Source organism: Salvelinus namaycush, chromosome 28 (genome assembly GCF_016432855.1).
Source record: "Salvelinus namaycush isolate Seneca chromosome 28, SaNama_1.0, whole genome shotgun sequence".
NCBI lineage: Eukaryota > Metazoa > Chordata > Actinopteri > Salmoniformes > Salmonidae > Salvelinus > Salvelinus namaycush.
Genome location: NC_052334.1, coordinates 24764976 through 24792835, shown reverse-complemented (window position 1 = coordinate 24792835; position 27860 = coordinate 24764976). Strand labels below are relative to the sequence as shown.

The 27860-nt window shown below is 42.4% G+C and overlaps 1 protein-coding gene across 1 annotated transcript; it reads right to left on the bottom strand.

Annotated features, from left to right (window-relative positions):
• On the bottom strand, positions 1-27830 carry peli2 (pellino E3 ubiquitin protein ligase family member 2). The gene is made up of 6 exons (XM_038967502.1): positions 27522-27830; positions 18697-18826; positions 7497-7598; positions 2377-2574; positions 1907-2095; positions 1-1696 (listed from the first exon to the last, which is right to left on the bottom strand). The coding sequence occupies exons 1-6, from the start codon at positions 27596-27598 to the stop codon at positions 1118-1120; spliced, it is 1275 nt and encodes a 424-aa protein (XP_038823430.1). The 5' UTR covers positions 27599-27830; the 3' UTR covers positions 1-1117.
• Between the last annotated feature and the right edge of the window lie 30 nt (positions 27831-27860).

Here is a 27860-nt window from a genome sequence, read left to right as displayed (position 1 = left end):
TGGTGAGGAAAGTATGTATTTTAATAGATTCATTGTCATGACCCACAAGGTTGATGCCAGTGGCCTGTTGTTGCCTTTTGGTGGTTACGTCACAAGGGACTAATGTCTCCGTATGAGCCGGTGTTGACACATTCAAGCACACCCATGTGATCCAACCTACATGCACACAATAGTTACACAAGAGAAAAATATATTAACATTTTCATAAAAAAAACTGTACACCTCAGTGTAGTAAAATACTTCTTAACAAATAATAAAAAGATGGAAACTATTCTGTGGGTTAAATTTCTTTATACTTTATGTAAAACTCTCCCCCTCCCTTAATAACCCTCAACAAAATAGCTTTTTTAATTTAGTAAAAATATTCCCAGGGTTTTACTGGGAGTCCCAGGCACTGGAATACATCTCTGTACAAGAGAGAAAAACACTTGTTTTCTTTTAAGGATCTGTTCCCTGAACAGAACAGAGTTCAGCTCACCTCTGGAAAGGCTAAATGTTCTGGATACCATTAAAAACCAGATAAGAGCTGGGGCGCACTTAACTAGTTACCCATGAACCTTGCTGGCTCGCTCGGTCCTCCTCCCAGCCAACAGTCCAGCTGTCTGGCTCTGAGAAAATCATGCACCTCAGGCCCACCATGAACCCACCCCACCCAACCCAACCCCCACATACCCTAACTACACCTACTCTCTGTAATCCGTTTGGAGTTTATGATCGATAAACATGTTTTGTAGCCCTTCTACTTGAAATGAGCAGCCATTTTAGCTTGCACAGTCCAGAGAGTTAGCTCAGTTGAGTTGAAAGCTGATGGCTGGCAGCTAAAGAGTATGATGGTTTCTGTGGTTGTGCCTTAGGTCCACATCGCTGTGCGTACACTACGCCAGCAGCCATCCAGAGGACCAGAAGCCCAAACCAAACACTGTGTAATGGACCACTGCCTTCAGGACCATCTCCACGGACACTTGGAACACACTGTTGTAGTACACCATCAACCTTGTCAAGCATTCCTCCTCTTTACAGTCCGGTGATAAAAAACAAAGCACTAAATAGTCTGAATAGTTTCACAGCATGTTGGCCCTCCTGTCTCGTTTTTTCCCCCACCCCAGGGCCCCGCAGCTCAGTCAATGGGGCCCTGGAAGATGAGCTTGGCACAGCCCTGGTTGAGGCAGAGCTGGGTGGCACAGAATGGGCAGGCGGCGTGGAAGGCGTGGGTGCCATGGGGCAGAGGGATCTCCGCCCAGTACTTTGCCGACTTCTCTGAGCACACGTGTCCGCACGGCACAAAGGCATGTGTGGGGGCGCCCACATCCACGTAGAAGGCAGGCTCACAGCCCAGCCACAGCGGCACGTAGGGGCCCACGGTCCGGCACATGGGGCACTCCCGCTGGGCGCTGGGCTCCTGTTCCGAGCGGTGGCCCCAGTTGTGGTAGCCGTGCACGTGGCCACAGGCCAGGTAGACCCAGGGCTGCTTGTCCTCCAGGGAGGAGAGGGCACGGCTGCGCTGCATGCTGGGGAAAGCCAGGGTGTTGAGGCCCACAGGGCACTGGGGGCGCGCTGCGTTGATCTCCTGCCGCAGGGCCTCCAGGTGCTTCTGGGTGGGTGTGTGGAAGAGGCCATCAGCTGTGCGCCACAGCAGGGTGGCGCCACATAGGTCTACCAGGGAACCGTCCTGCAGCACGTTGCTCTCACACTCCACCTGCAGGGGGCAACGCAGCACACACAGCTCCATTAGGTTACACTGGGCTCAACACTGACAGCTGGGTTAGAGCACTAAGTCTATGGAAACTACGTTTTTAAGAGTATACGTTGAATGCTCTGACATTTTTTAATGGTTCTTTATTTGACCAAAATGACTGACAACAGATTTCAATCAGGGTAATGGTGGAGCATCATCAGTGTTACTGACCAGTTTGCCGCGGGTCTGAGCAGAGCGGGTCTCTCTCAGGGTGTAAACATCCCCACACACAGAGATCTCCCTCCATACTCCCGGCTTGGACTCCTCTGTGAACCCACCCCTGGGGTGCATCACCAGCACTCCATTGGTTGTCAGCCCGTCCATGTGACCATCCAGGTTCTTCCACTTGGCGGCTTTTTCCTGAGGATGAGACAAGGGCAAAGTCACACAGTAGTGGGGTTCCATAACACTGGTGCTAGTATAAATTGTGTGCTAATCTTGTTTATTCTGTCTGGAATGCTAGACAAGCACTTGCGAACCAGGCTTAGATTCTTAGGAGGAAAACAAGAGAACGTAAAAACATGCTAGAAGTGTTCCATTGTGCATTATTGTCATAAAATGCAAATAAAGAAAATCTGAATACCAATCAACCCAGGAGACATTCATAACCCTGGGACAGCTCCCCGTGAGCCCAGTCTTACCCCCAGGAAGATGTTCTTGGAGGAGTCAAAGCCAGCAGCGTAGATGCGGGCGGTGTAGGGCAGGACCCGCTCACAGACGACACGACAGGCGAAGCGCGAGATGGTGCTCTGGGTGATGGGCGTCTCCTCTCCCTCCTGACCCCCAGACACAGTGTCCGTCACCACAAAGTCTATGGGACTCTCTGTGGAGCGGCCAATCTGCAGGACAATATAGTCAGCCCAGGTTACAACAGACACCTGCACCATTAGGGTCTGAACATCCATTTGTAAAACAAGGTGTTTAGAAAGTGTTTGTTTTTAGGTCAGGGCCTGCGTTCATGGACTATTTCCTTAATAAATAGTAAAAACAGTAGGCTCAGATGCTGCCAGCACCAGAGATCGCACAATAAAAAATAAAAAATAAAATAATGAATGAGAGCATGTCAATGAATGCTCCATAACCAGGATGAACAGTGACTGTATCAATATATAGCATCCTTAGCTAACTGATGGAGGACTATGTTAAATCAAACAAGGTCACAAACCAATAGAATTTGTATGCATTGTAATACAATAAGATACTGATTAAATAATGATATCAATTTGAGCTTCACACAGAAAAGTAAATGCTTTTCCGTCTTTCATTTTGTTTCAACGTTTGTCCTTGTTTAAAATTTCTCAAATCTTTTTTTTTGTGCAATTTTTTATGATGATTATACAGACAGAACAAGTAGAGGGAAAACACACACACACGGATCTCCTCCCAGATCAAACCCAACCCAACCCCCCCATGCTACAACAAAGACCCACCCTAAAACCAGACTTAAAGCAGGCATGATATAGAATTTGAGTAATATAATTTTTTAGAGTGAGTAAGTAAGTAGAGTAAAAATAGTGATACAAATTTTAAATTAGGGTTGGTTTATGGAGTTGTGAAATTAGCTGGTCCATGTCTTCTACAAAGGATATGAAAGGTAGACAGATATAAAATGTAATTGCAGATCCCCTAATGGAGTAGCGCATTTTCTCTAGCTTGAGATGTTGCATGCCTTCCTTTATCCAATCGTTAAAAGTAGGAGGAAACCGATCCTTCCACTTAAATAGCATAAGACGTCTACCTAAAAGAGTAGTAAATTACCAGCATGTTGCCCATAGAACTGTTCAGAGGGGGCCTCTTATGGTGCCACCCCGATTAATGACTTTTTCATCAATCTACACACAATACCACATAATGATGAAGCAAAAAACTTTGAGAACATTTTGCTAATTGAAATATCACATTTACATAAGTATTCCGACCCTTTACTCAGCACTTTGTTGAAGCACCTTTGGCAGCGATTACAGCCTCGAGTCTTGTTGGGCTGGGCCGCCAGCTCTAGGAAGAGTATTGGTGGTTCTAAACTTCTTACATTTAAGAATGATGGAGGCCACAGTGTTATTCCGGACCATCAATGCTGCAGAATTGTTTTGGTACCCTTCCCCAGATCTCTGAGCTCTACGGACATTTCCATCGACCTCAATGCTTGGTTTTTTAATACTTTTGTTTTCGCTTTGTCATTATGGGGTATTGTGTGTAAATTAAATGAGGAAAATGTTTGAATATTGCTGTAACAAAATGTGGAAAAAGGGAAGGGATCTGGATACTTTCCGAAGGCACTATAGGTCTCTCCAGTATCTTAGAAAATGTCTCATATTGTTATCCAGAAATCTGTCAATTTTGGGCATTTCCAAAACACGGCAATAAAGTAGCAGAAGCCTGCTTACGACGGTCACAAGTGGGATGTACTTCTGGTCTAATCTAGGATAACATTGCCTTTGACCAATGCAGACGATGAACTATTTTAAATTGAATTACAGCATGTCTTAGACATATAGATGAAGAATGGATTCTTTGAAGCATACTCATCTGAAAGTTGTTCACGTAAATCCTCTTCCCATTGGTTATTAAGAGTCCAGGGATTCCGGATTGTGCGAGTTTAATAACGTATAGATCATCAACTAGATTCAGCCGCGGGCCAATTTTTTCTGGAGTGGATGGTCGGGGGACCGGAGCATAACTGCAAATTGACTGCAAGAAGCCCTAACAGATATTTGTTTAACTAAAACATAATCCTTTCTTACATTTGTGTGGAAAATTTTTGGAACAGATTTCTTAAATTAAAGTAAATTGGAGCCGATTTCCTGTTTCTACAGTCTTATGTCCAAAAATAAAAATTCCACACAAAACATTACCATGCCAGCAGCATACCACCCTGCATCCCACTGCTGGCTTGCTTCTGAAGCTAAGCAGGGTTGGTCCTGGTCGGTTCCTCGATTGGAGACCAGACGCTGCTTGAAGTGGTGACGGAGGGCCAGTAGGAAGCACTCTTTCCTCTGGTCAAGAAAAATATCCCAATGCCCCAGGGCAGGGATTGGGGACATTGCCCTGTGTAGGGTGCAGTCTTTCGGATGGGATGTTAAATGGGTGTCCTGACTCTCTGTGGTCACTAAAGAGCCCATGGCACTTATCGTAAGAGTAGGGGTGTTAACCCTGGTGTCCTGGCTAAATTCCCAATCTGGCCCTCATACCATCACGGTCACCTAATCATCCCCAGTTTACAAATGGCTCATTCATCCCCTGTAACTATTCCCCAGGTCGTTGCTGTAAATGAGAATGTGTTCTCAGTCAACTTACCTGGTAAAAAAAAATTATATTAATAAAAATGTTTTGCTCAGAAAAATGTGGCATGCCAGTTGGGGAACCCTGGTATAGACCATGCCTATGCCCCCTTTGATATAAGGATAAACTTTAAAAACAGAGTCTATTTTTATTTTATTACATAGGCAAGTCAGTTAACATAGACAAAACTGCCTGATTCCAGCCTTGCTGAAGGACCCCCAGATCATCACTGATCCTCCACCAAATTTCACAGTGGGTGCGAGACCTGGTGAGGCCTAGACGCCAGTGTCTCACACCCACTGTGAAATTTCGTGGCGGATCGCCGATGATCTGGGGGTCCTTCAGCAAGGCTGGAATCGGGCAGTTTTGTCTATGTGAAGGACGCATGAATCAAGCCACGTACAAGGTTGTCCTGGAAGAAAACTTGCTTCCTTCTGCTCTGACAATGTTCCCCAAATCTGAGGATTGGTTTTTCCAGCAGGACAATGCTCCATGCCACACAGCCAGGTCAATCAAGGTGTGGATGGAGGACCTCCAGATCAAGACCATGTCATCGCCAGCCCAATCTCCAGACCTGAACCCCATTGAAAACCTCTGGAATGTGATCAAGAGGAAGATGGATGGTCACAAGCCATCAAACAAAGCTGAGCTGCTTGAATTTTTGCGCCAGGAGTGGCATAAAGTCACCCAACATCAATGTGAAAGACTGGTGGAGAGCATGCCAAGACGCATGAAAGCTGTGATTGAAAATCAGGGTTATTCCACCAAATATTGATTTCTGAATTCCTAAGTTTAAACAACACAATACTAATGTTTTAAAATGAATATGAACTTTTCTTTGCATTTTTCGAGGTCTGACAACACTGCATATTTTTGTTATTTTGACTAGTTGTCATTTTCTGCAAATAAATGCTCTAAATGACAATATTTTTATTTGGAATTTGGGAGAAATGTTGTCAGTAGTTTATAGAATAAACACGTACCTATAAAATAGTAAAACCAGAGAAACTGTCATTGAAAATAAGAATTTGTTCTTTATTCTATAAACTACTGACAACATTTCTCCCAAATAAAAATATTGTCATTTAGAGCATTTATTTGCAGAAAATGACAACTAGTCAAAATAACAAAAATATGCAGTGTTGTCAGACCTCGAAAAATGCAAAGAAAAGTTCATATTCATTTTGCCTAGTTAAATAAAGGTAAAATAAGGCGTTTGATTAGAAATACATGCCCGTCTCATTGTTTTTTATTTAACTAGGCAAGTCAGTTAAGAACAAATTCGTATTTGCAATGATTGCCTAGGAACAGTGTGCCTAGGAACTGCCTTGTTCAGGGGCAGATCAACAGATTTTTGCCTTGTCAGCTCGGGTATTCGACCTTGCAACCTTTCAGTTACTGGCCCAACGCTCTAACCACTAGGCTACCTACCACTAGGCTACCTGCCGGGTAAAGAAGGAGGAGAATGAATCCTCAAATACGGAACGCAAGAGAGGAAAAAGTTGATCTGAGAAAATTTGTTAAGAATTCGCTCGGAAATCCACCGGGCCCAGAGGATTTATCACACTGCATAGATTTAATTGCCAACACAATCTCTTCTACAGAGAAATGTTATTCCAATTCAGCAGCTACAGTATCTCAGGTTAAACTGTGGGAATATCTAAGTTCTAAAAGAAGGTGTTGAATAAGGTAGCGTTACCAGCGGATTCCGAGTAAATTGTGAGTACAAGTTAAGAAAGCATGAACTAATCTCTAAATGTTCAATACATCTCTTACCCAGCTCGTCATTTATCTCAGGTATGGTTTGATTCGCGGTTCTCTGACACAGCTGGTGTGCTAACATTATCTCTCATTTCTCTCCATGTTCATCATTTTGGTATTGAGATTTACTAATACGATTTTCAGTTTGTAGAGTTGAAGATCAAACTGTCTGAAGTGTCAAACGTTGTTTTAGTAGGCCAACGTTTGTCCTTGAGTGGGTTTTAAACAGCTCTCTGCTGGGTATGGCTTTTGTTTACTTAGTGCCGTTTGCAGACACATAGACACAATAAAGGTTAGAATGTAAAGCGTGTCTGCAGCAGTAGAACGTCTCCCTGGTGGGAGTGGAGCGGTCTCTGTGCTGTAGATTAACGCTAGGTGGAGAACAGCGTGCAGAACAGAACACGTGTTCACTTGAGGAAAGGAGAGTGGGGAGAAGACAAAGAAAGTGGGACAGACGGTCACAGAGAGACCACAGTGCTATAGAAACACTGCCCAGCTTCGTAGCAAACAACTCGATGAGGAAGACAGACTTCATTAAAGATTTACATAAAACAGACCAGAGTTTTGTTAAAAATGCATGAACATGAAATGTATATTACTAAGCAGATTGCCTTATAAACTTGTAGTTTGAGGGGTTTCAGTAAAATTAACAATGAAATGTACATAATCTGATTAATTTAAACCAATGGATCATCTGGAATATTGAAACGGGTGGACTTACCTGAAACATGTCTGTGTCTTTGTCATGGCAGTATTCCACCACTACTGTCTGGTTCCTGGACAGAGTGTAGGAAATACTGTGCTGCCCTTTGCAGTTCACCGCCTGAAACAACAGCAGCAGCAGATCAAAAGATGCATTCTACACATGCATATAATGGACTGATAATGACAGTAATCTTACATTGAAACTCTTAATAGGGTATTAAGTCATTTGTAAATTACAATAATGTATGAGCTCATTACTAATGAAATCATACAAACCTATTGAAACAAAGGGCTTCTTCGGTTCTATAAAAAGGTGATCAAATCAAATGTTTAGTCACACTCGCCGAATACAACAGGTGTAAACCTTACCATGAAATGCTTACTTACAAGCCCTTAACCAACAATGCAGTTAAGAAAAATATTTACGAAATAAACTAAAGTAAAAAATAAAAGAGCAACAAAATAACAATAACGAGGCTATATACAGGGGGTAATAGTAGAGAGTCAATGTGCGGGGGTACAGGTTAGTCGAAGTAATATGTACATGTAGGTAGGGGTAAAGTGACTGCATAGATAATAAACAGCGAGTAGCAGCAGCGTAAAAACAGGGGGGGGTCAATGCAAATAGTCCGGGTAGCCATTTGATTAGCTATTTGATTAGTCTAATGGGTTGGGGGTAGAAGCTGTTAAGAAGCCTTTTGGACCTAGACTTGGCGCTCCGGTACCACTTTCCGTGCGGTAGCAGAGAGAACAGTCTATGACTAGGGTGGCTGGAGTCTGACAATTTTTAGGGCCTCCCACTGACACCACCAGTGGTGTACTGGGCCGTACACACTACTACCATCTGTAGCGCCTTGCAGTCGGAGGCCGAGCAGTTACCATGCCAGGCGGTGATGCAACCAGTCAGGATGCTGTCGATGGTGCAGCTGTAGAACTTTGAGGATCTGAGGACCCATGCCAAATCTTTTCAGTCACCTGAGGTTTTGTCGTGCCCTCTTCATGACTGTCTTGGTGTGTTTGGACCATGATAGTTTCTTGGTGATGTGGAAACCAAGGAACTTGAAACTCTCGGCCCGCTCCACTTCAGCCCCATCGATGAAAATGGGGGCGTGCTCAGCCCTCCTTTTCCTGTAGTCCACGATCATCTCCTTTGTCTTGATCACGTTGAGGGAGAGGTTGTCCTGGCACCACACTGCCAGGTCTCGGACCTCCTTCCTATAGGCTGTCTCATCAGCAAACTTAATGATGGTGTTGGAGTCGTGCTTGGCCACGCAGTCATGGGCGAACAGGGAGTACAGGAGGGGACAAAGCACACACCCCTGAGGAGCCCCCGTGTTGAGGATCAGTGTGGCAGATGTGTTGTTGCCTACCCTTACCACCTGGGCGCTGCCCGTCAGGAAGTCCAGGATCCAGTTGCAGAGGGAGGTGTTTAGTCTCAGGGTCCTTAGCTTAGTGATGAGCATCGAGGGCACTATGGTGTTGAACGCTGAGCTGTAGTCAATGAACAGCATTTGCACGTAGGTGTTCCTTTTGTGTAGGTGGGAAAGGGCAGTGTTGAGTGCAATAGAGATTGCGTCATCTGTGGATCTGTTGGGGCAGTATGCAAATTGGAGTGGGTCTAGGGTTCCTGGGATGATGGTGTTGATGTGAGCCATGACCAGACTTTCACATCACTTCATGGCTACAGACGTGAGTGTTACAGGTCGGTAGTCATTTAGGCAGGTTACTATCAACCCGGTAACATCTGATGACCACTGTTTGTTCTCACAACATTAGATCAAAGAGCAGTCATGTGCCAGGGAGTCACGGAGGGAACTAATGCTTTCCGCAACCGCTCCGCCACTCGTGTTGAGGGAATCATTAGATGATTGCACAACCCCTTGATTATATCACTGGACAAAAACAAACAGGAGTTGGGACAGTAATACTCAGAACAGAACAGTAGGGATCAGTGTTCCTGTGACGTAACACTTCCATTACAGTGACCATGAACCGGCCTCTAGGCTCAGTCAACAAAGGCCAGGCTATCAGCTGAGCTTCGTGAAGGTGGATTCATTTCAAGCCTCTCAAACACAGCCCTGCAGCCACCCAGCCCTGCCCGCCACCCAGCCCGCCACCCAGCCCATCCACTCTAAATCGGAATCTAAATTCCATTTCCCCTAACAGCTCCATCACGTGAGCAAGGGAGAGGTAAAAGTGGGTCACTCACGATTGCTGTGTTGTGCAGCTGCAGAAAAAAAAGTGAACAAAAAGAGATCCTGTAGCGAGACATACAGGGGCTTGTCTTAACAATAGGGGGTGCTGTTTTCACTTTGTAAAAATTGTTCCCAAATTAAACTGCCTCGTACTCAATTCTTGCTCGTACAATATGCATATTATTATTACTATTGGATAGAAAACACTCTCTAGTTTCTAAAACCGTTTGAATTATATCTGTGAGTCAAACAGAACTCATTTGGCACAAACTTCCTGACCAGGAAGTGGAAAGTCTGAAATCGAGGCTCTGTTCTTCTTCCTGCCTATACATGGGCATGATACGTAAGAGTCTACGTGCACTTCATAGACCTTCCCCTGGATGTCAAGAGGCTGTGAGAGAAGAAATTTAGTGTTTATCTTGGTCTGAATTGGAATACAAGCTCTTTGTATGACGTGTCCCTCATTTCCGGTACTCTTGGGAGCGCGAGGTGGACAGTGGGATTGCCTTCTGTTTAGCTGCCGTTATGGACGACTACTATCTCCGGCTCTGATTTTATTTGATACATGTGACCATATCATCGTAAAGTATGTTTTTTCAATATAGTTTAATCAGATTATTGAAATTTTTTCGGGAGTTTTGCCGTGTTCCGTTCTCTGACTTTGTTGACGATGGAGAGATCCGTGCCACTTGGCTAGTGCGCGTGCTAAATGAAGAGGGAAAGTTGCCGTTCTAAATCCAAACAACGACTGTTCTGGACAAAGGACACCTTGTCCAACATTCTGATGGAAGATCAGCAAAAGTAAGAAACATTTTATGATGCTATTTCATATATCTGTCGTAGATGTGAACTAGTCGTCGGCGCCCAAGTGTTTCTGGCTATTGTGCTAAGCTAATATAACGCTACATTTTGTTTTCGCTGTAAAACACTTAATAAATCGGAAATATTGGCTGGAATCACAAGATGCCTGTCTTTCATTTGCTGTACACTATGTATTTTTCAGAAATGTTTTATGATGAGTAATTAGGTATTTGACGTTGGTGTCTGTAAGTTTTATGGCTGCTTTCGGTGCAATTTCTGATTGTAGCTGCAATGTAAACTATGATTTATACCTGAAATATGCACATTTTTCTAACAAAACATATGCTATACAATAAATATGTTATCAGACTGTCATCTGATGAAGTTGTTTCTTGGTTAGTGGCTATTTATATCTTTATTTGGTCGAATTTGTGATAGCTACTGATGGAGTAAAAAACTGGTGGAGTAAAAAAAGTGGTGTCTTTTGCTAACGTGGTTAGCTAATAGATTTACATATTGTGTCTTCCCTGTAAAACATTTTAAAAATCGGACATGTTGGCTGGATTCACAAGATGTGTACCTTTCATATGCTGTATTGGACTTGTTAATGTGTGAAAGTTAAATATTTAAAAAAAATATATTTTGAATTTCGCGCCCTGCACTTGAGCTGGCTGTTGTCATAAGTGTACCGACGTCGGGCTTGCAGCCATAAGAAGTTAAGAACTAATGTATCTTTCATTTGCTGTCCAACCTGTATTTTTTTAGTCAAGTTTATGATTAGATTAGGTGCCTCTCCCAAGATTTCTCCCGACATTTTGTTGGCAGCTTGGCTACTATTCTCATTGTATAACCACGATTTGTGCCGCTAAATATGCACATTTTCGAACAAACTCTATATGTATTGTGTAATATGATGTTATAGGACTGTCATCTGAAGAAGTTTGAGAAGGTTAGTGAAAAAATTTATATCTTTTGCTGGTTTATTCGTTATCGCTATTGTTGGCTTGAATCAATGCTGTTGTGTGGTTGGCTATTGTAGTAAGCTAATATAATGCTATACTGTGTTTTCGCTGTAAAACACTTAAAAAATCTGAAATATTGGCTGGATTCACAAGATCTTTGTCTTTCATTTGCTGTACGCTGTGTATTTTTCATAAATGTTTTATGATGAGTATTTAGGTAATTCACGTTGGTCTCTGTAGTTATTCTAGTTGCTTTGGTGAGAGTTGTGATGGTGGCTGCAATGTAAAACTATGATTTATACCTGAAATATGCACATTTTTCTAACAAAACATATGCTATACAATAAATATGTTATCAGACTGTCATCTGATGAAGTTGTTTCTTGGTTAGTGACTATTTATATCTTTATTTGGTCGAAATTGTGATAGCTACCTATGCAGGAAAAAAATGGTGGGAAAAAAAAGTTGTGTCTTTTGCTATCGTGGTTAGCTAATAGAAATACATATTGTGTCTTCCCTGTAAAACATTTTAAAAATCAGAAATGATGGCTGGATTCACAAGATGTGTATCTTTCATCTGGTGTCTTGGACTTGTGATTTAATGATATTTAGATGCTAGTATTTACTTGTGACGCTATGCTAGGCTATGCTAGTCAGCTTTTTTACTGATGGGGGTGCTCCCGGATCCGGGATTGTGACCAAGTAGAAGTTTTAACACAAAGCACACTGCCAACATCCATCCACCGGTGTCTGTCTGGGCTCAGATACAGTTTATACTCTCAGTCACAGCCCTCCCACTACACTAGGCACGGTCTACATACAAGCCACGCTACGGGGGTCTGCAGGAGTAAGAAACATCAACCATGATAGAGTTAACTAACATTTTCAACAGAACATTTGGTTCTCCTTTTGGATTTCCGCATATCCAGTGCTAAAGTCCCACTAAAACCCCACGCAACCAAATGAGATCTGGAGAACGAAGAGGCCTAAACCGTATGTTAGGGAACACCCAAAGGAACACACACACACCCAGACAGACCCCTCTAATTGAGATCAAGTGGGCAGATTAGAGAGCAAGGCAGGATTTGAATAGGAGTCTGGCAATGGCAGAGATCCTCATTATCTACTAGAGTGTGCATAGCCCCACTCACCCAGTCAGCTTTCTCATTATGTTCACATGGCGTGTGTGTCTTGAGTGAAAAACGCATTCCTGCTGAGTGAGAGAAGGCATCGGGGGACACACACGGATATCCATAATAGTTGCCCTTTCAAATCTCTGCTTTCAAATAGAACTCTGTGCTGGCTCAAGGACGATAGGTATGTTGAACTCATTCACTGACAACAGTGGTAGGCTACGGAGGGCCACAAAAGGGAGAATTTCAAAACAAGGTTCCCTTTCTTGCCTGCCAGAAAGAACAGCCATTTCATCTCTGTGTGTACAGCTGTGAGCGGAAGGTCAGCCAACTGCAACAACTTCCTCCTCACTTCACCCGCTAAACCAAGCTTAATACAGGCCCTGATACCAGGGTGATAGCAGAGGGAAAGGGGAGGTGAAGGTGCTGGGGGGTTAATAAAGCCCCATCAACTTAAAACAGACAGTACATGACCTCCTACATAAACCTAACTTGTTCTAATGTGGTGTGTCATGTAGGGCTGTCTCCGACTCAAACTCTTTGTCGATTGAGAATCTGGTCGAAATTTTAAAACATGTATTTTTCCACAGACACATCCTATATGTTTTAATCAAATCAACTATATACACTGAGCTTGTCTGATGCTTTAAGCGCTATGCTTGATGAAATAATGACACAAAAATGACTAGAGGGATTCCAACCGCAATTGATTTGATTGTACCAGGCCCAGACTTGCTGTGCTGTGTAAAAAAAGAAAAATGACTGACTAGCACCCGTTGTCGGTCTCTCCTCCCTGCTGTAGCGACCACAGAACATCAAGTGTTTGTCACGCTGTTGCTGAAGCTGCAACATAATTACAGCCATTTGACTGAAATGTTTTGTTACTGAAATCCCTCATTTGTTTAGGAAAAACATTCTCCATTCCCTCAACCCTTACTCTCTTCACGTGACATGTATGCATCGCATGCACATGACCAATAAGGTCTGACATAGCATATCAATAAATAGGTTATAACAAACTCCGAACACATGAAGAGGACGTTACAAATAAACTCTAAATGGGAGAATGTTCACTGGTTGCTCTGTGGAAAAAAATTTGACTAGTTGTGGAAAATACTGGAGATCAAGAAAAAGAAGGTAAGAAACAAGCACTGCATGCATATTATAGATTACAATATAATTGTTTCTGACCATTTGGAACAATGTAAACACGAAATAAATTAAAAGCGTACCAGAAAGTCTTGTTTAATAAGCCTTTATTACAGCAAAGACTAAAAAGTCTCATGCATTTTTTATTTAATCAGGTAAGCTAGTTGAGAACAAGTTCTCATTTGCGACCTGGTCAAGATAAAGCAAAGCAGTGCGACACAAACACAGAGTTACACATGGAATAAACAAGCGTACAGTCAATAACACAATAGAAAAAAAGAAAGTCTATATACAGTGTGTGCGAATGGCGTGAGGAGGTAAGGCAATAAATCGGCCATAGTAGCGAAGTAATTACAATTTAGCAGATTAACACTGGAGTGATAAATGAGCAGATTATGATGTGCAAGTAGAGATACTGGTGTGCAAAAGAGCAGAAGAGTAAATAAAAACAATATGGGGACGAGGTAGGTAGATTGGGTGGGCTATTTACAGATGGACTATGTACAGCTGCAGAGATCAGTTAGCTGCTCAGATAGCTGATGTTTAAAGTTAGTGAGGGAAATATAAGGCTCCAGCTTCAGCGATTCTTGCAATTCATTCCAGTAACTGGCAGCAGAGAACTGGAAGGAAAGGCGGCCAAAGGAGGTGTTAGCTTTGGGGATGACCAGTGTGATATACCTGCTGGAGCGCATGCTACGAGTGGGTGTTGTTATCGTGACCAGTGAGCTGAGATAAGGTGGAGCTTTACCTAGCATAGACTTATAGATGACCTGGAGCCAGTGGGTCTGGCGACGAAGCGAGGGCCAGCCGACTAGAGCATACAGGTCGCAGTGGTGGATGGTATAAGGGGCCTTGGTAACAAAACGGATGGCACTGTGATAGCAAACTGGATGCAGTCTGAGTAGAGTATCGGAAGCTATTTTGTAGATGACGTCGCCGAAGTCGAGGATCGGTAGGATAGTCAGTTTTACGAGGGTAAGTTTGGCGGCGTGAGTGAAGGAGGCTTTGTTGCAAAATATAAAGTCGATTCTAGATTTGATTTTGGATTGGAGATGCTTAATATGAGTCTGGAAGGAGAGTTTAGTCTAGCCAGACCCCTAGGTATTTGTAGTTGTCCACATATTCTAAGTCAGAACCGTCCAGAGTAGTGATGCTAGTCGGGCGGGCGGGTGCGGGCAGCGAACGGTTGAAAAGCATGCATTTGGTTTTACTAGCGTTTAAGAGCAGCTGGAGGCCACAGAAGGAGTGTTGTATGGCATTGAAGCTCGTTTGGAGGTTTGTTAACACAGTGTCCAAAGAAGGGCCAGATGTATACAGAATGGTGTCGTCTGCGTAGAGGTGGATCAGGGAATCACCCGCAGCAAGAGCAACATCATTGATATATACAGAGAAAAGAGTCGGCCTGAGAATTGAACCCTGTGGTACCCCCATAGAGACTGCCAGAGGTCCGGACAACAGGCCCTCCGACTTGACACACTGAACTCTATTTGCGAAGTAGTTGGTGAACCAGACGAGGCAGTCATTTGAGAAACCAAGGCTGTTGAGTCTGCCGATAAGAATACGGTGATTGACAGAGTCGAAAACCTTGGCCAGGTCGATGAAGACGGCTGCACAGTACTGTCTTTTATCGATGGCGGTTATGATATCGTTTAGTACCTTGAGCGTGGCTGAGGTGCACCCGTGACCAGCTCGGAAACCGGATTGCACAGCGGAGAAGGTACGGTGGGATTCGAAATGGTCAGTGATCTGTTTATTAACTTGGCTTTCGAAGACTTTAGAAAGGCAGGGCAGGATGGATATAGGTCTATAACAGTTTGGGTCGAGAGTGTCACCCCCTTTGAAGAGGGGGATGACCGCGGCAGCTGTCCAATCTTTAGGGATTGCGGACGATACGAAAGAGAGGTTGAACAGACTGGTAATAGGGGTTGCAACAACGGCGGCAGATAATTTTAGAAAGAGAGGGTCCAGATTGTCTAGCCCAGCTGATTTGTACGGGTCCAGGTTTTGCAGCTCTTTCAGAACATCTGCTAACTGGATTTGGGTGAAGGAGAAGCTGGGGAGGCTCAGGCAAGTAGCTGCGGGGGGGCGGAGCTGTTTGCCGGGGTTGGGGTAGCTAGGAGGAAAGCATGGCCAGCCGTAGAGAAATGCTTATTGAAATTTCGATAATCATGGATTTATCGGTGGTGACCGTGTTACCTAGCTTCAGTGCAGTGGATAGCTGGGAGGTGCTGCTATTGTTCTCCATGGACTTTACAGTGTCCCAAAACGTTTTGGAGTTAGAGCTACAGGATGCAAATTTCTGTTTGAAAAAGCTAGCCTTTGCTTTCCTGACTGACTGCGTGTATTGGTTCCTGACTTCCCTGAACAGTTGCATATCGCGGGGACTATTCGATGCAATTGTCAAAACGGAACACTTTATTGTTTACGCTAATTATTCAAGGGTCACTTATTTTATTTTATTTAAAATAAGTATTGAAATATAGGCCTACGTAAGTTACAGGATTAAGAATAAACAGCACGTGCTCTAAGGCCTATGGCGGTTATACAAGGCTGCTATACTAAGCCTACTAATGATATTGCTTCTTATAAAGGATCATAATAGTAATGATAACAAGGAGATCAAGAAAAAGGAGGGTTATTATTGTTAATATCATTTCTGACCATTTGAAAGTGTAAACACCAAATACATAACACCAGAGAGCCTGTTTTTTTTTTTTTTTTATGTTATCAACCGACGTGTTGTGAGGCTTGATGCTCACTGAATCAGTAGACTATTAAACAAACACTCAAACTGCCAACACTAGCAAGATCTGTCTTATTTCTGTTGATACACTACATGACCAAAAGTGTGGACACATGCTCATCAAAAAATCTCATTCCAAAAGCATGGGATTGAATATGGAGTTGGTCCCCCCTTTACTGCTATAACAGCCTCCACTTCTGGGAAGGTTTTCCACTAGATGTTGAAACATTGTTGCGGGGACTTGCTTCCATTCAGCCACAAGAGCATTAGTGAGTTTGGGCACAGATGTTGGGCAATTAGGCCTGGCTCGCAGTCAGCGTTCCAATTCATCCAAAAGGTGTTCGATGGGGTTAAGGTCAGGGCTCTGTGCAGGACAGTCAAGTTTTTCCACACCAATCTCAATAAGCCATTTCTGTCTGGACCTCGCTTTGTGCACAGGGACATTGTCCTGCTGAAACAGGATAGGGCAATCCCCAAACTGTTGCCACAAAGTTGGAAGCACAGAATCGTCTGGAATGCCATTGTATGCTGTAGTTTTAAGATTTCCCTTCACTGGAACTAAGGGGCCTAGCTTGAACGATGAAAAACAGTCCCAGACCATTATTCCTCCACCAAACTTCACAGTTGGCATTATGCATTGGGGCAGGTAGCGTTTTCCTGGCATCCCCCAAACGCAAATTCATCCGACACTAGGCACTGTGGATGGTGATCTTAGGCTTGTATGCAGCTGCTCGGCCATGGAAACCCATTTCATGAAGCTCCCGGCGAACAGTTCTTGTGTTGACGTTGCTTTCAGAGGCAGTTTGGAACTCGGTAGTGAGAGTTGCAACCGAGGACAGACAATTTGCTTCAGCGGTCCCGTTCTGTGAGTTTGTGTGGCCTACCACTTCGCGGCTGAGCCGTTGTTGCTCCTAGATGTTTCAACTTCACAATAACAGCACTTGACAAGGGCATCTCTAGCAGGGCAGAAATTTGACAAACTGACTTGTTGGAAAAGTGGCATGCTATGACGGTGCCACATTGAAAGTCACTGAGCTCTTCAGTAAGGTCATTTTACTGCCAATGTTTGTCTATGAGATAGCATGGCTGTGTGCTCGATTTAATACAACTGTCAGCAACAAGTGTTGCTGAAATAACAACTCTACTAATTTGAAGGTGTGTGCACATCATTTGTATATATATATATATGGATAATTTAAAAAGCCAGGCACATTTAACAGTTAAGACTATATATTATAGACCAAATTAAGTTGGGGTTTCCTCTCCTCAATTTTCCTAGACAATTAAAGCAAGGGCTGTTTTCTCGTCTTCTTACACCATTGCTGCCTCTGCCGCATTGTTCTCAACATCAATATGCTGGTTAACTTTGCTATTATCCACATTGCAACATTGTCTAGTAAAAGGCACTAATTCAACACCGCACTTATGTTTCAGAACCGCGGACAGCGACCGCTATCAAAAGTTAGAAAGCACATTTGTTATAAAATAATATGATTTTTAGTGTTGCACCATTGACCTTAACCATATACAAATACAGTTGGACATGTCTTAAGAGTGATGGACTGTGCCCTCCCCATGGCCTCCACAATGGATTAGTCCACTCAGACAGAAACGAATCAGACAGGTGTCTGATTGGAGAAATCTTGGTCGACCAACAGCCTATCGACCAAACAATCAACTAAATGGGGCCAGCCCTAGTGTCATGAAACAGCACAGACAAGAGCACAGTACAGTAAAGTAAACAGGCCGTCAGAGATTACACAGCCTTTATCAGCTAACAGCTAGCGCCTAACCTTCTCCCAGTAAGAGCAACCGGCCAGCAGACTTCACAGTCAGGCTACAGGGTGGGAGACCAACCCAGACTCGGGCCTGAAGCCAGAAGACGCAAACTTCAAAAAGGAGAAGTGCTCCGAAATGTGTGCTTGATTTATCTAGAACAATTGCAAGAAGGCAGACATATACAGGATTGGGCAGTTTACTGGCTGCAGTCTGCAGCTTTTGTGTAGTAAATGTCACAGATCTATCAATAGAGCAGCAATATTTTCTTGACTGGGATTCCAAAGTAGATACATTAAAAATCTTATTTGTGTGTAATTTTTTTTTTTTTTAAATGACTATCAACTTGATAAGTGGGGTCATAACATATTCATGAGAACTCATCAAGTATTAATCCAACCAATTACTTAGTTCATTCATGAATAGCCTACATGAGTAGGCTAGGTTCCTGGTTTACCTTGCTGGCCTGTGGTGTGTTGAGGATATGGACGGTGCTGGGTTTAACACCGTTGGCTTTGCTTCTCTTGTACAGGGCAAAGCGGCTTTTCCTTCTGCCCCGGTCTCCGTTCGGGAGGGAGCCATTGTACCTGTCAGAAAGAAGAGGAGAAAGACGTGAGTTTTCAACATTTGAGACAAGGGGAATTAATTGTCCACAAAGGGTGGGTAAACATATGCTTCCAGGAGAGAAAAGGTCTCAGAGAATATGTTACAGAACACGCATGTCTGGAAATGAATGTGCGATGAATAATAAAATGTGTTCCTGGAAATCACATTCATTTTATTTGTGATATAAGCATCACCTTGGATTATTAGAGTTATTACATAATGCACTTTAAATGCTTTCCCTGTCTAAGCTAGCCACGATGTAGCTCGACCTGTTGATCTACACTAGCCTGTAGCAGAGCAGAGTTTTTAATGTGCGTCAGGTCTCCTGCTGCCCTTTACAGGACTGTCTAGACCGGCGAGGCTCTCTGACTCACATGAAGGTTCAACAGCGTAATAGCTCTACCGTATTAGTCACAATAACTTGGAACCTGAACTGGCTGACTCTTAAAAACACAGGACAAAAAATGGCCTCATCATAACAATTGTGTGGTTCACAATTCCATCTTGGTGCACCCTTGTGATGCCCAGTCTCAGTCTGCTGTTACTACACGCCTGGTCTGCCTGGTGAATGGAGACGCCCCTTCCAGAACAATTACATCCACCAGCTGGCCCCTACAGCTGGGAAACCCCATGCTCTCCTCCCATCCAACACAGGCCTATCACCCACCCACAATGATCGTGCAAATAAGAGAGTTCAGACTGACACGTAGACTTAGATCACAGTATTTCAGAATGAATTATGTTCACTAAGTAAATCACCTTTATTTTAATTAGTGAATGGGCTAAACAACAAACCACTACTGTAATCCCCAAAGCCCCCTTAATGCAACACTGATGCAACAGCAGCGAGCGACTACCACCCCCCCATACTCCTCCGTCCTGCCCAGGCCACCTGTCCCCACAGCCAGGCAAACACATTGCCTCAGTCAGAACAGGGTAGAGCTGGTCTGCTCGACACAACCCTCTCACAGGGGAATATGTTATCTCTGCCATTACTAACTGACTGCACATGAGTACGATCAATATGAAACAAGTCACAACCGCAGTGATCAGTTCACAATCAGGCAGGATCAATTGCACTCTTCTGTTAGCCTTCGGCAGCCACCTGTCTCTAAAGCGATTATTGTCCTTGGTACCAGTCAATACTATTGCCTTTGTACCAGGCGATGTCAGAGAAAGGCCCTAAAAATTCCAAAGATTCCAGCCACCCAAATCATAGACTGTTCTCTCTACTACTGCACAGCAAGCAGGACCGATGCACCATGTCTGGAACCAACAGGACACTGAACAGCTTCTACCCCCAAGCTATAAAGATGGCTATAAAGTTAAATAGCTACCTGGACTACAGTGAGATCCAAAAAGTATTGGGACAGTGACACATTTTTGTTGTTTTGGCTCTGTTCTCCAACACTTTGGATTTGAAATGAAATAACGGACTATGATGTTAAAGTGCAGACTGTCAGCTTTAATTTGAGGGTACTTTCATCCATACATGTTGCCGTTTCAGATTATTTTGTACACAAAAATAAATGTTAAATATTGTAGTGTCATTTGGAGTCACTTTTATTTTAAATAAGAATGTTTCTAAACACTTCTACATTATGTGGACGCTAGTAGGGTTTGGGCAGTATCCAGATGTTCATATCGTCCTACTGTCCTCTTATCCCTGGTTTAACGGTATTACCGGTTTAGTACACAAGGGGGCGCCAACAAAATGCATAAAAGCCCATTGGGCATCTATTAGCAGAATGCTAACAAAAGTTGCACAAGTAATAGCGAATTTTCATGGAGGCTGCTAGGTAAATAAAAAAGTTATACATATATAGGTAGGAGCTAACGAACGTCATTTTTTGTGAGTTTGGACATTTACAAGCGAATGTGAACCAGAGACATTGAGCAGCCTGTATACACACTGTGTCTGTATGGAGTCTGGAGTCGCTAGGGCAACGGACCTGCCTGCTCGGAGAAGATGGGGAGGAGCAGACGGGCCCGAGAACAGAGAGGGGAAAAAAACAAGGAAATCAAAAGATAGCAGTGGCAGCTGTACAGATAACTCATTCAAAGAGCTTTGACTTCTCAAACACGACAGAAAGCCAACACAATACCCTTATCTAAGTATGTGGCTGAATTAATAACAAGTTAAACTTCGGGGTCACGTTAAAGCAGAATTCGTGTTTTTGACACAGGAAAAAAGATACAACACATAAGAAATATCTTGCTGCGTTTTCTAGACGCAGATCTAAAATTCTTCTTATTGTAATTTCTGCTTGGCATCAGACTCAATTAGTGGTTCAGTTGCACTTCTCCACTTGGATGAGAATTCACGAACAGGTATTCTATCAGCAGACAGCGCTCTGACTGATGTGTAGCTAGACTACATACATGGGGCGGCAGCGTAGCCTAGTGGTTAGAGCGTTGGACTAGTAACCGAAAAGTTGCAAGATCGAATCCCCGAGCTGACAAGGTACAAATCTGTCGTTCTGCCCCTGAACAAGGCAGTTAACCCACTGTTCCTAGGCCGTCATTGAAAATAAGAATTTGTTCTTAACTGACATGCCTAGCAAAATAAATAAATAAATTCTCCAGTAAAATGCCAGATTAACTTTAAGAAAAACATTAGGAAATGCAGATGGCTACATTCTTTCTATGATAAACAGAAATATGATGGCTATGCATAGTTTTTTAATGTATTTATTATTGTAAGCTCACTTAGCCTACATGTGTGGCTGCCAGCCAAATAGCATTGCACTTCTGTTGTCATCTGTGAAAGAAAACTAGAGTTGCACGTCTCTGATCAATCTATCGAAGAAAAAAAACGGGGAAAAAACACTTGACTATCGATACACTGTCAATACACAGCTCGACCCCTGTCAATACACAGCTCAACTCACCTGCCCCCACTTTCTCCAGTCTCCTATCTACAAACAAACAAATGACTGGGGAACTAGAGTAAGCTTCATGATATGAAGAACAGGTGAAATGAAGAACGAAATCTTCATCTCCTAACATATTATACAAATTGACTGCAGGTATTTACTTAAAAAGTAGCTAATAATATAAAAATGTATAGTTTCTAAATGTATTGACGCTATTTTCAAATACCCTGGTATACGGTATACCGCCAAAGCCTAGATGCTACCATGATTAGGGATAATCATGAATGAATCGTGAATAATGATGAGTGAGAAAGTTAAGACGCACAAATATCATACCCCCAAGACATGCTAACCTCTCACCAATGCAATAACAGGGGAGGGTAGCATTTTGGGGGTCTGATATTTATGCCTCTAAATTTCCACACATCATTATCTCTAATCATGGTAGCATCCACATGAATGTAGAAGTATTTATAAACATTCTATTCACTATAGTCCTGTGTGGCTCAGTTGGTTGAGCATGGTGCTTGCAATGCCAGGGTTGTGGGTTTGATTCCCACGGGGGACCAGTATGAAAAAAGTATGAAAATGTATGCACTCACTACTGTAAGTCACTCTGGATAAAAGTGTCTGCTAAATTACTCAAATGTACTGTAAAAGTGACTCCAAAATGATAATACATCATTTCTATTGGGCACAAAATAATCTGAGACAACCAAAACAACCAGCAAATGTATCCAACAAATGTGTAGAGTCACAAGCTTGATGTAGTTGTTGAATGCGAAACCAAATACTTGGAACTTTTTAATACACTTAAGTGAATTTGTTCCATTACTTTTGGTCGCCTAAAATGGGGGGACTATGTACAACAAGTGCTATAATTTCTAAATGATTCACCTGATATGGATTAAAAAATACCCTCAAATGAAAGCTGTCAGTCTGTACTTTAACCTCACAGTCATTGTAGAATTTCAAATCCGAAGTGCTGGAGTACAGAACCGAAAAAAAAAAAAATGAGTCACTGTCCCAATAATTTTGGAGTTCACTGTATGTGCATTGACCAGCCTTTGCATTAATTCTTTTTGGACTACGCTGCTGCTACTGCTCCTGTTGCCCAGTCACTTTACCCATACCCATATGTACATATCTATCTCAATTACTTCATACCCCCGCACATCGACTCGGTACCCTGTGAATACAGCCAAGTTAACGTTACTCATTGTGTATGTATTCCTTGTGTTGTCTTCTATTACTTTTCTATTTCTCTCAACATTGTTGGGATGGGTATTTCACCGTTCGTAAAAACAGGTGTAGACTAAGCATGTGACATAAAAGTTTATCTCTCCCTAGCTTGATGCTACTGGGCCATAACATCTCTCCCCCACTCCAGTTAAGCCGTTTGGGGTCAGATGGGACGACTATACATAAATACCAGTCCATTATCAATCTTTAAGGACAGGAAGTGAAGTGTGTAATGTCACCTGGAGCCATCTTCATCGTTGCATTAGCTGGGACAGCATCTGTGCTGTAGCTATTGTAATCCCTTTCCCTTTTGACCTGGGCCAGACAGATAGCGGATTTTACTTTTGGATAATAGCAGGGATTAGACTAGAGACTGAGCATCCCAGTCCACCAGCCTTGCCATTCACAGGAAAGAGTCATCCGCACTCCCCTAGTCACTGTGACAGAGTTGAAGGGGCTTTAGGTCACAACCAGTCCAAACTGTGACAATGTACAGCAACATTTCTGGTTCATCCTCAACAGCAGACGTCATCTACAGTTAGTCACCACCCTCCCGTATTGGTGGTTTGGAGGTCTGTGCTCCACCTACCCGGAGAAGTCCCAGTCGAATACAAGCTTCCCTCACAGAGCAGTTCCTAGGAGACTCACAATGCAGTCAATAGCTTCAGTCCCACAGGCACAATGAATAGACAGAGAGGGGACTGAGGAGAGGCAGAGGCTGTATCCTGATCAATCCCTATTTTCATTCCATAAGACCCACTCACCCAGCCGGCCCGCTGCCAGGAAAAGCATCTATGCCACCACCAGTTTAAGACAAACCCGTGTGAGAACGGCTATTAAAAAATAGGTATTGTATGCTCTACTTTGCGCTGTTCATCTTTCCCTCGATCCTGACTAGTCTCCCAGTCCCTGCCACTGAAAAACATTCCCACAACATGATGCTGCCACCACCATGCTTCACCGTAGGGATTCAGGCCAAAGAGTTTAATCTTGGTTTTATCCAGTGGTGTAAAGTATTTAAGTAAAAATACTTTAAAGTACTACTTAAGTATTCTTTTTGGGTATCTGTACTTTACCATTTATATTTTTGCCTACTTTTACTTCCCTACATTCCTAAAGAAAATAATGTACTTTTTACTCCATACATTTTCCTTGATACCCAAAAGTACTCGTTACATTTTGAAGGCTAAGTAGGACAGGAAAGTGGTCCAATTCATGCACTTATCAACAGTACATCCCTGGTCATCCCTACTGCCTCAGATCTGGCGGACTCACTAAACGCACATGCTTCCTTTGTAAATTATGTTGGAATGTTTTAATGTGCCTCTGGTTATCCGTTAAAAAAATATATATATATAAAATGGTGCCGTCTGGTTAGCTTAATTTAAGGAATTTTGGTAATTACATTTACTTTTCACACTTAAGTATATTTTAAACCAAATACTTTTACTCAAGTAGAATTTTACTGGGTGACTTTTGAGTAGTTTTCTATTAAGGTATCTTTACTTTTACTCAAGTATGACAATTGAGTACTTTTTCCAGCACTGGTTTTATCAGACCAAAGAACCTTATTTTTCATGGTCTAAGAGTCTTTTAGGTGCCTTTTACTGAGGAGAGCCTTCCGTCTGGTCACTGTACCATAAATGCCTGATTGGAGGAGTGCTGTAGAGATTGTCCTTCTGGAAGGTTCCATCTCCACAGAGAAACTCTAGAGCTCTGTCAGAGTGACAATCGGGTTCTTGGTCACCTCTCTGACCAAGGCCCTTCTTCCCCCGATTGCTCAGTTTGGCCAGGCAGCCAGCTCTAGGAAGAGTCTTGGTGGTTCCAAACTTCTTCCATTTAAGCATGAAGGCCACGGTGTTCTTGGGGACCTTCAATGCTGCAGACATTTTTTGGTACCTTTCCCCGGATCTGTGCTTCGACACAATCTTGTCTCAGAGCTCTACGGACAATTCCTCCGACCTCACGGCTTGGTTTTTGCTCTGACATGCACTGTCAACTGTGGAACCTTACATAGACAAGTGTGTGCATTTCCAAATAATGCCCAATCAATTTAATTTACCACAGGTGGACTCCAATCAAGTTGTAGAAATACAGTGGGCTTCTTAAAGAAAAACGAAAAGGTCTGTGAGAGCCGGAATTCTTACTGGTTGGTAGGTTATCAAATACTTATGTCATGCAATAAAATGCAAATTAATTACTTAAATCATACGATGTGATTTTCTGGATTTTTGTTTTAGATTCCATCTCTCACAGTTGAAGTGTACCTATGATAAAAATTACAGACCTCTACATGCTTTGTAAGTAGGAAAACCTGCAAAATCGGCAGTGTATCAAATACTTGTTCTCCCCACTGTATCTCAAGGATGATCAATGGAAACAGGATGCGCCTGAGCTCAGTTTCGTGTGTCGTAGCAAAGGGTCTGAATACTTATGTCAATAAGGTATTGGTTTTTTATTTGTAATAAATGTTTTTTTTATTTATGTAAAAACCTGTTTTTGCATTGTCATTATGGGATATTGTGTGTAGCTCAATTTCGAGTCTCATAGCAAAGGGTCTGAATACTTATATAAAGAAGCTATGTTATTTTTATTACATGTGCAAAAACTTATAAAAAATGTTTTTTGCTTTGTCATTACGGGCTATTGTGTGTAGATTGAGTGAAAATATGTATTTAATCAATTTTAGAATAAGGCTGTAACGTAACAAAATGTGGAAAAAGTCAAGGGGTCTAAATACTTTCTGAATGCACTGTATATTAACAATATCAGTAAATGATACAAAGTTCTATCTTGAAGTGATGGGAAGACCTACAGTAGCTACAGGACAGCAGCTTAAAGCTACAGTCTGGGATCTGGGAATAATGGTCATTTCAATTATGGAACCATTGATTCTATTATTGGATAATATAATGTATAAATGTACACCAAGGGAATTCTTTGTCATGCCTCATTTTATTAAGAGGATCAGATGGTGACAGGGGTCTCAGCAGGGTCAGGCAGCCAGGGAAGACCAGTCTGATGGAGGTGAGGTGTTTTATTCAGATACAACACTTTGTTCTCTCTGTGCAGCAAACACTGGACAAGCCAGATGCTATTTTAAAGCAACAAACCTCCAAAGTTGATTTCCAAACTGTATCAAGGGTTGATAGAGGCTTTTCCCAATGACACAAAACATGTCAAACAAAAATGTAAGGAAGAGCTGTTCATTTGTTAGGCAATTGCTTAAAGGTGCAACACAATATTTATTATTGAATTACCTTTGATTTAGCTTATTAGTCTTATTAATCACAAACATATGTAATATTTATATCTTACCTAGCTTAAAGAGTGTATGCATTTTTGCTGACTTTTTGTTCTAAATAGAGATGACATATTGGATTATTTAAAAATGCAGGAAATTAGCTTTAGATGCCCAAAACCATTCTGGGGGAGGATCCCCAGACCCACGCCACTTTATGCCCCCCACCCACTTCTACGACCAAAGTGGCATCCCTGCTATCATCAATAGGTGCTAAATGTAGTTTTAGCATCTATGAATGGTATTACTACTTTCTGTATAGCATTTAATGTATAAACGGAACAAACATGTCCACTTGTGTTTTGGATGTTCCGAAAATATGTCAGTAAGAGATTAATCAAGGAGTCTTAAATTCCCTAAATGGCATTTGTATCGATTGAGAACATAGTTGATTACTTTTTTTCTGTGGGTAGTGCTCCTGTCAGTTCAAAAAAAAGTTGTGAGCACTAAAACATTTCAAAGACTATATTATCGCTGAATCAGTTTACATGAAAAATGTTTACAATAATAATAATAAAAAAAGAGGGTTAAAATTGGGGACGTAGAAGTAGGCCTACATTAGCCTAAGTCTGAGCCTATTTAAAGTCGCGTGGAAACACTAGCATACTCTGATGCTATGAGAGATGACTTTATCACGTAAGCAAAGCAACATGTTAGGAAAAAGTGAGGATTGGGGGATGGGGGAAATCGCCACTTCCGAATTCCTCATCCGACCTGAATCGAGTCATTACTTGTGAGCAACTTTTATTGGAACAAAAAAAAAACAGGCGCTAAAAGAACACTGTTGCAAGGTTGGGAATTCTGTGATTTACTCATATGTACTATTATCTCAAATCCTTCCACCACAATCTACACATGTATTGTGGGTTACGTTGTAAATAAATATAATGTTTATACCGTTTCCGAAAAAGTAAATGAAAACAGATAGCTACTATACCGTTACACATTTCTGATTTGTTGAGTAACGTGGGCGCGTCAAGTTCTCTGTGGCCTCTAACGATAGCAGTGTAACGTTACCTATGTAAACAAACTTTTCCTACACCATCTTAATCGAAGTAACTAAAGCGTTAATTGTATTAACGGCGAAGATAGCTAACTCCAGTCTGTGTTTTCAGTGCTGGAAAAAAGTTCAATCAGTCACAAACATAGCCTCGACTTCTCCAACTAGCCTACAAATTGTTAGCTAGCTAACTTGTTTACTTTCTAAAATACCAACACTTCCGTAACTTACTAAACGTAAGCTTTTCTTCAACTTACCCTAATACTACCAACTCCCCGTATTTTATTGGGTCTTTTGTAGGGGCGCACTGCTCCTCCTGGCTTGGCGAAAACATGAGGCTTCTTGCTTCAATGGACAGCAGGCGCCCCTCGATCTCAATGCACTCTCTCAAATTCAGAGGGAAAAGAACACAAGGGATTCCCTACAAAGAGTGTACGCAACTGCCATTTCACTGTATATCTCGTTGCATATGTATTTACGACTATATAGAGCAGTCTTTCTTTTAAAATTAATGGAATAAAAACGTTTTGTAAGGGAGTCGTAGTTAACGCAACTCGGTGGTTCAATCCGCTTTAACAGCAGATCCAAAAACAACC

Bases quoted from the DNA above. Each gene is read 5' to 3' on its own strand.
- peli2 (XM_038967502.1), bottom strand. From the start codon at position 27,598: ATGTTTTCGCCAAGCCAGGAGGAGCAGTGCGCCCCTACAAAAGACCCA. The intron at 18,827-27,521 runs GTAAGTTGAAGA...TCTTTCTGACAG, and splicing joins GGGGAGTTGGTAGTATTAGG to GTACAATGGCTCCCTCCCGA. The intron at 2,575-7,496 runs GTAAGTCCACCC...ATTGTCCTGCAG, and splicing joins AAGACACAGACATGTTTCAG to ATTGGCCGCTCCACAGAGAG.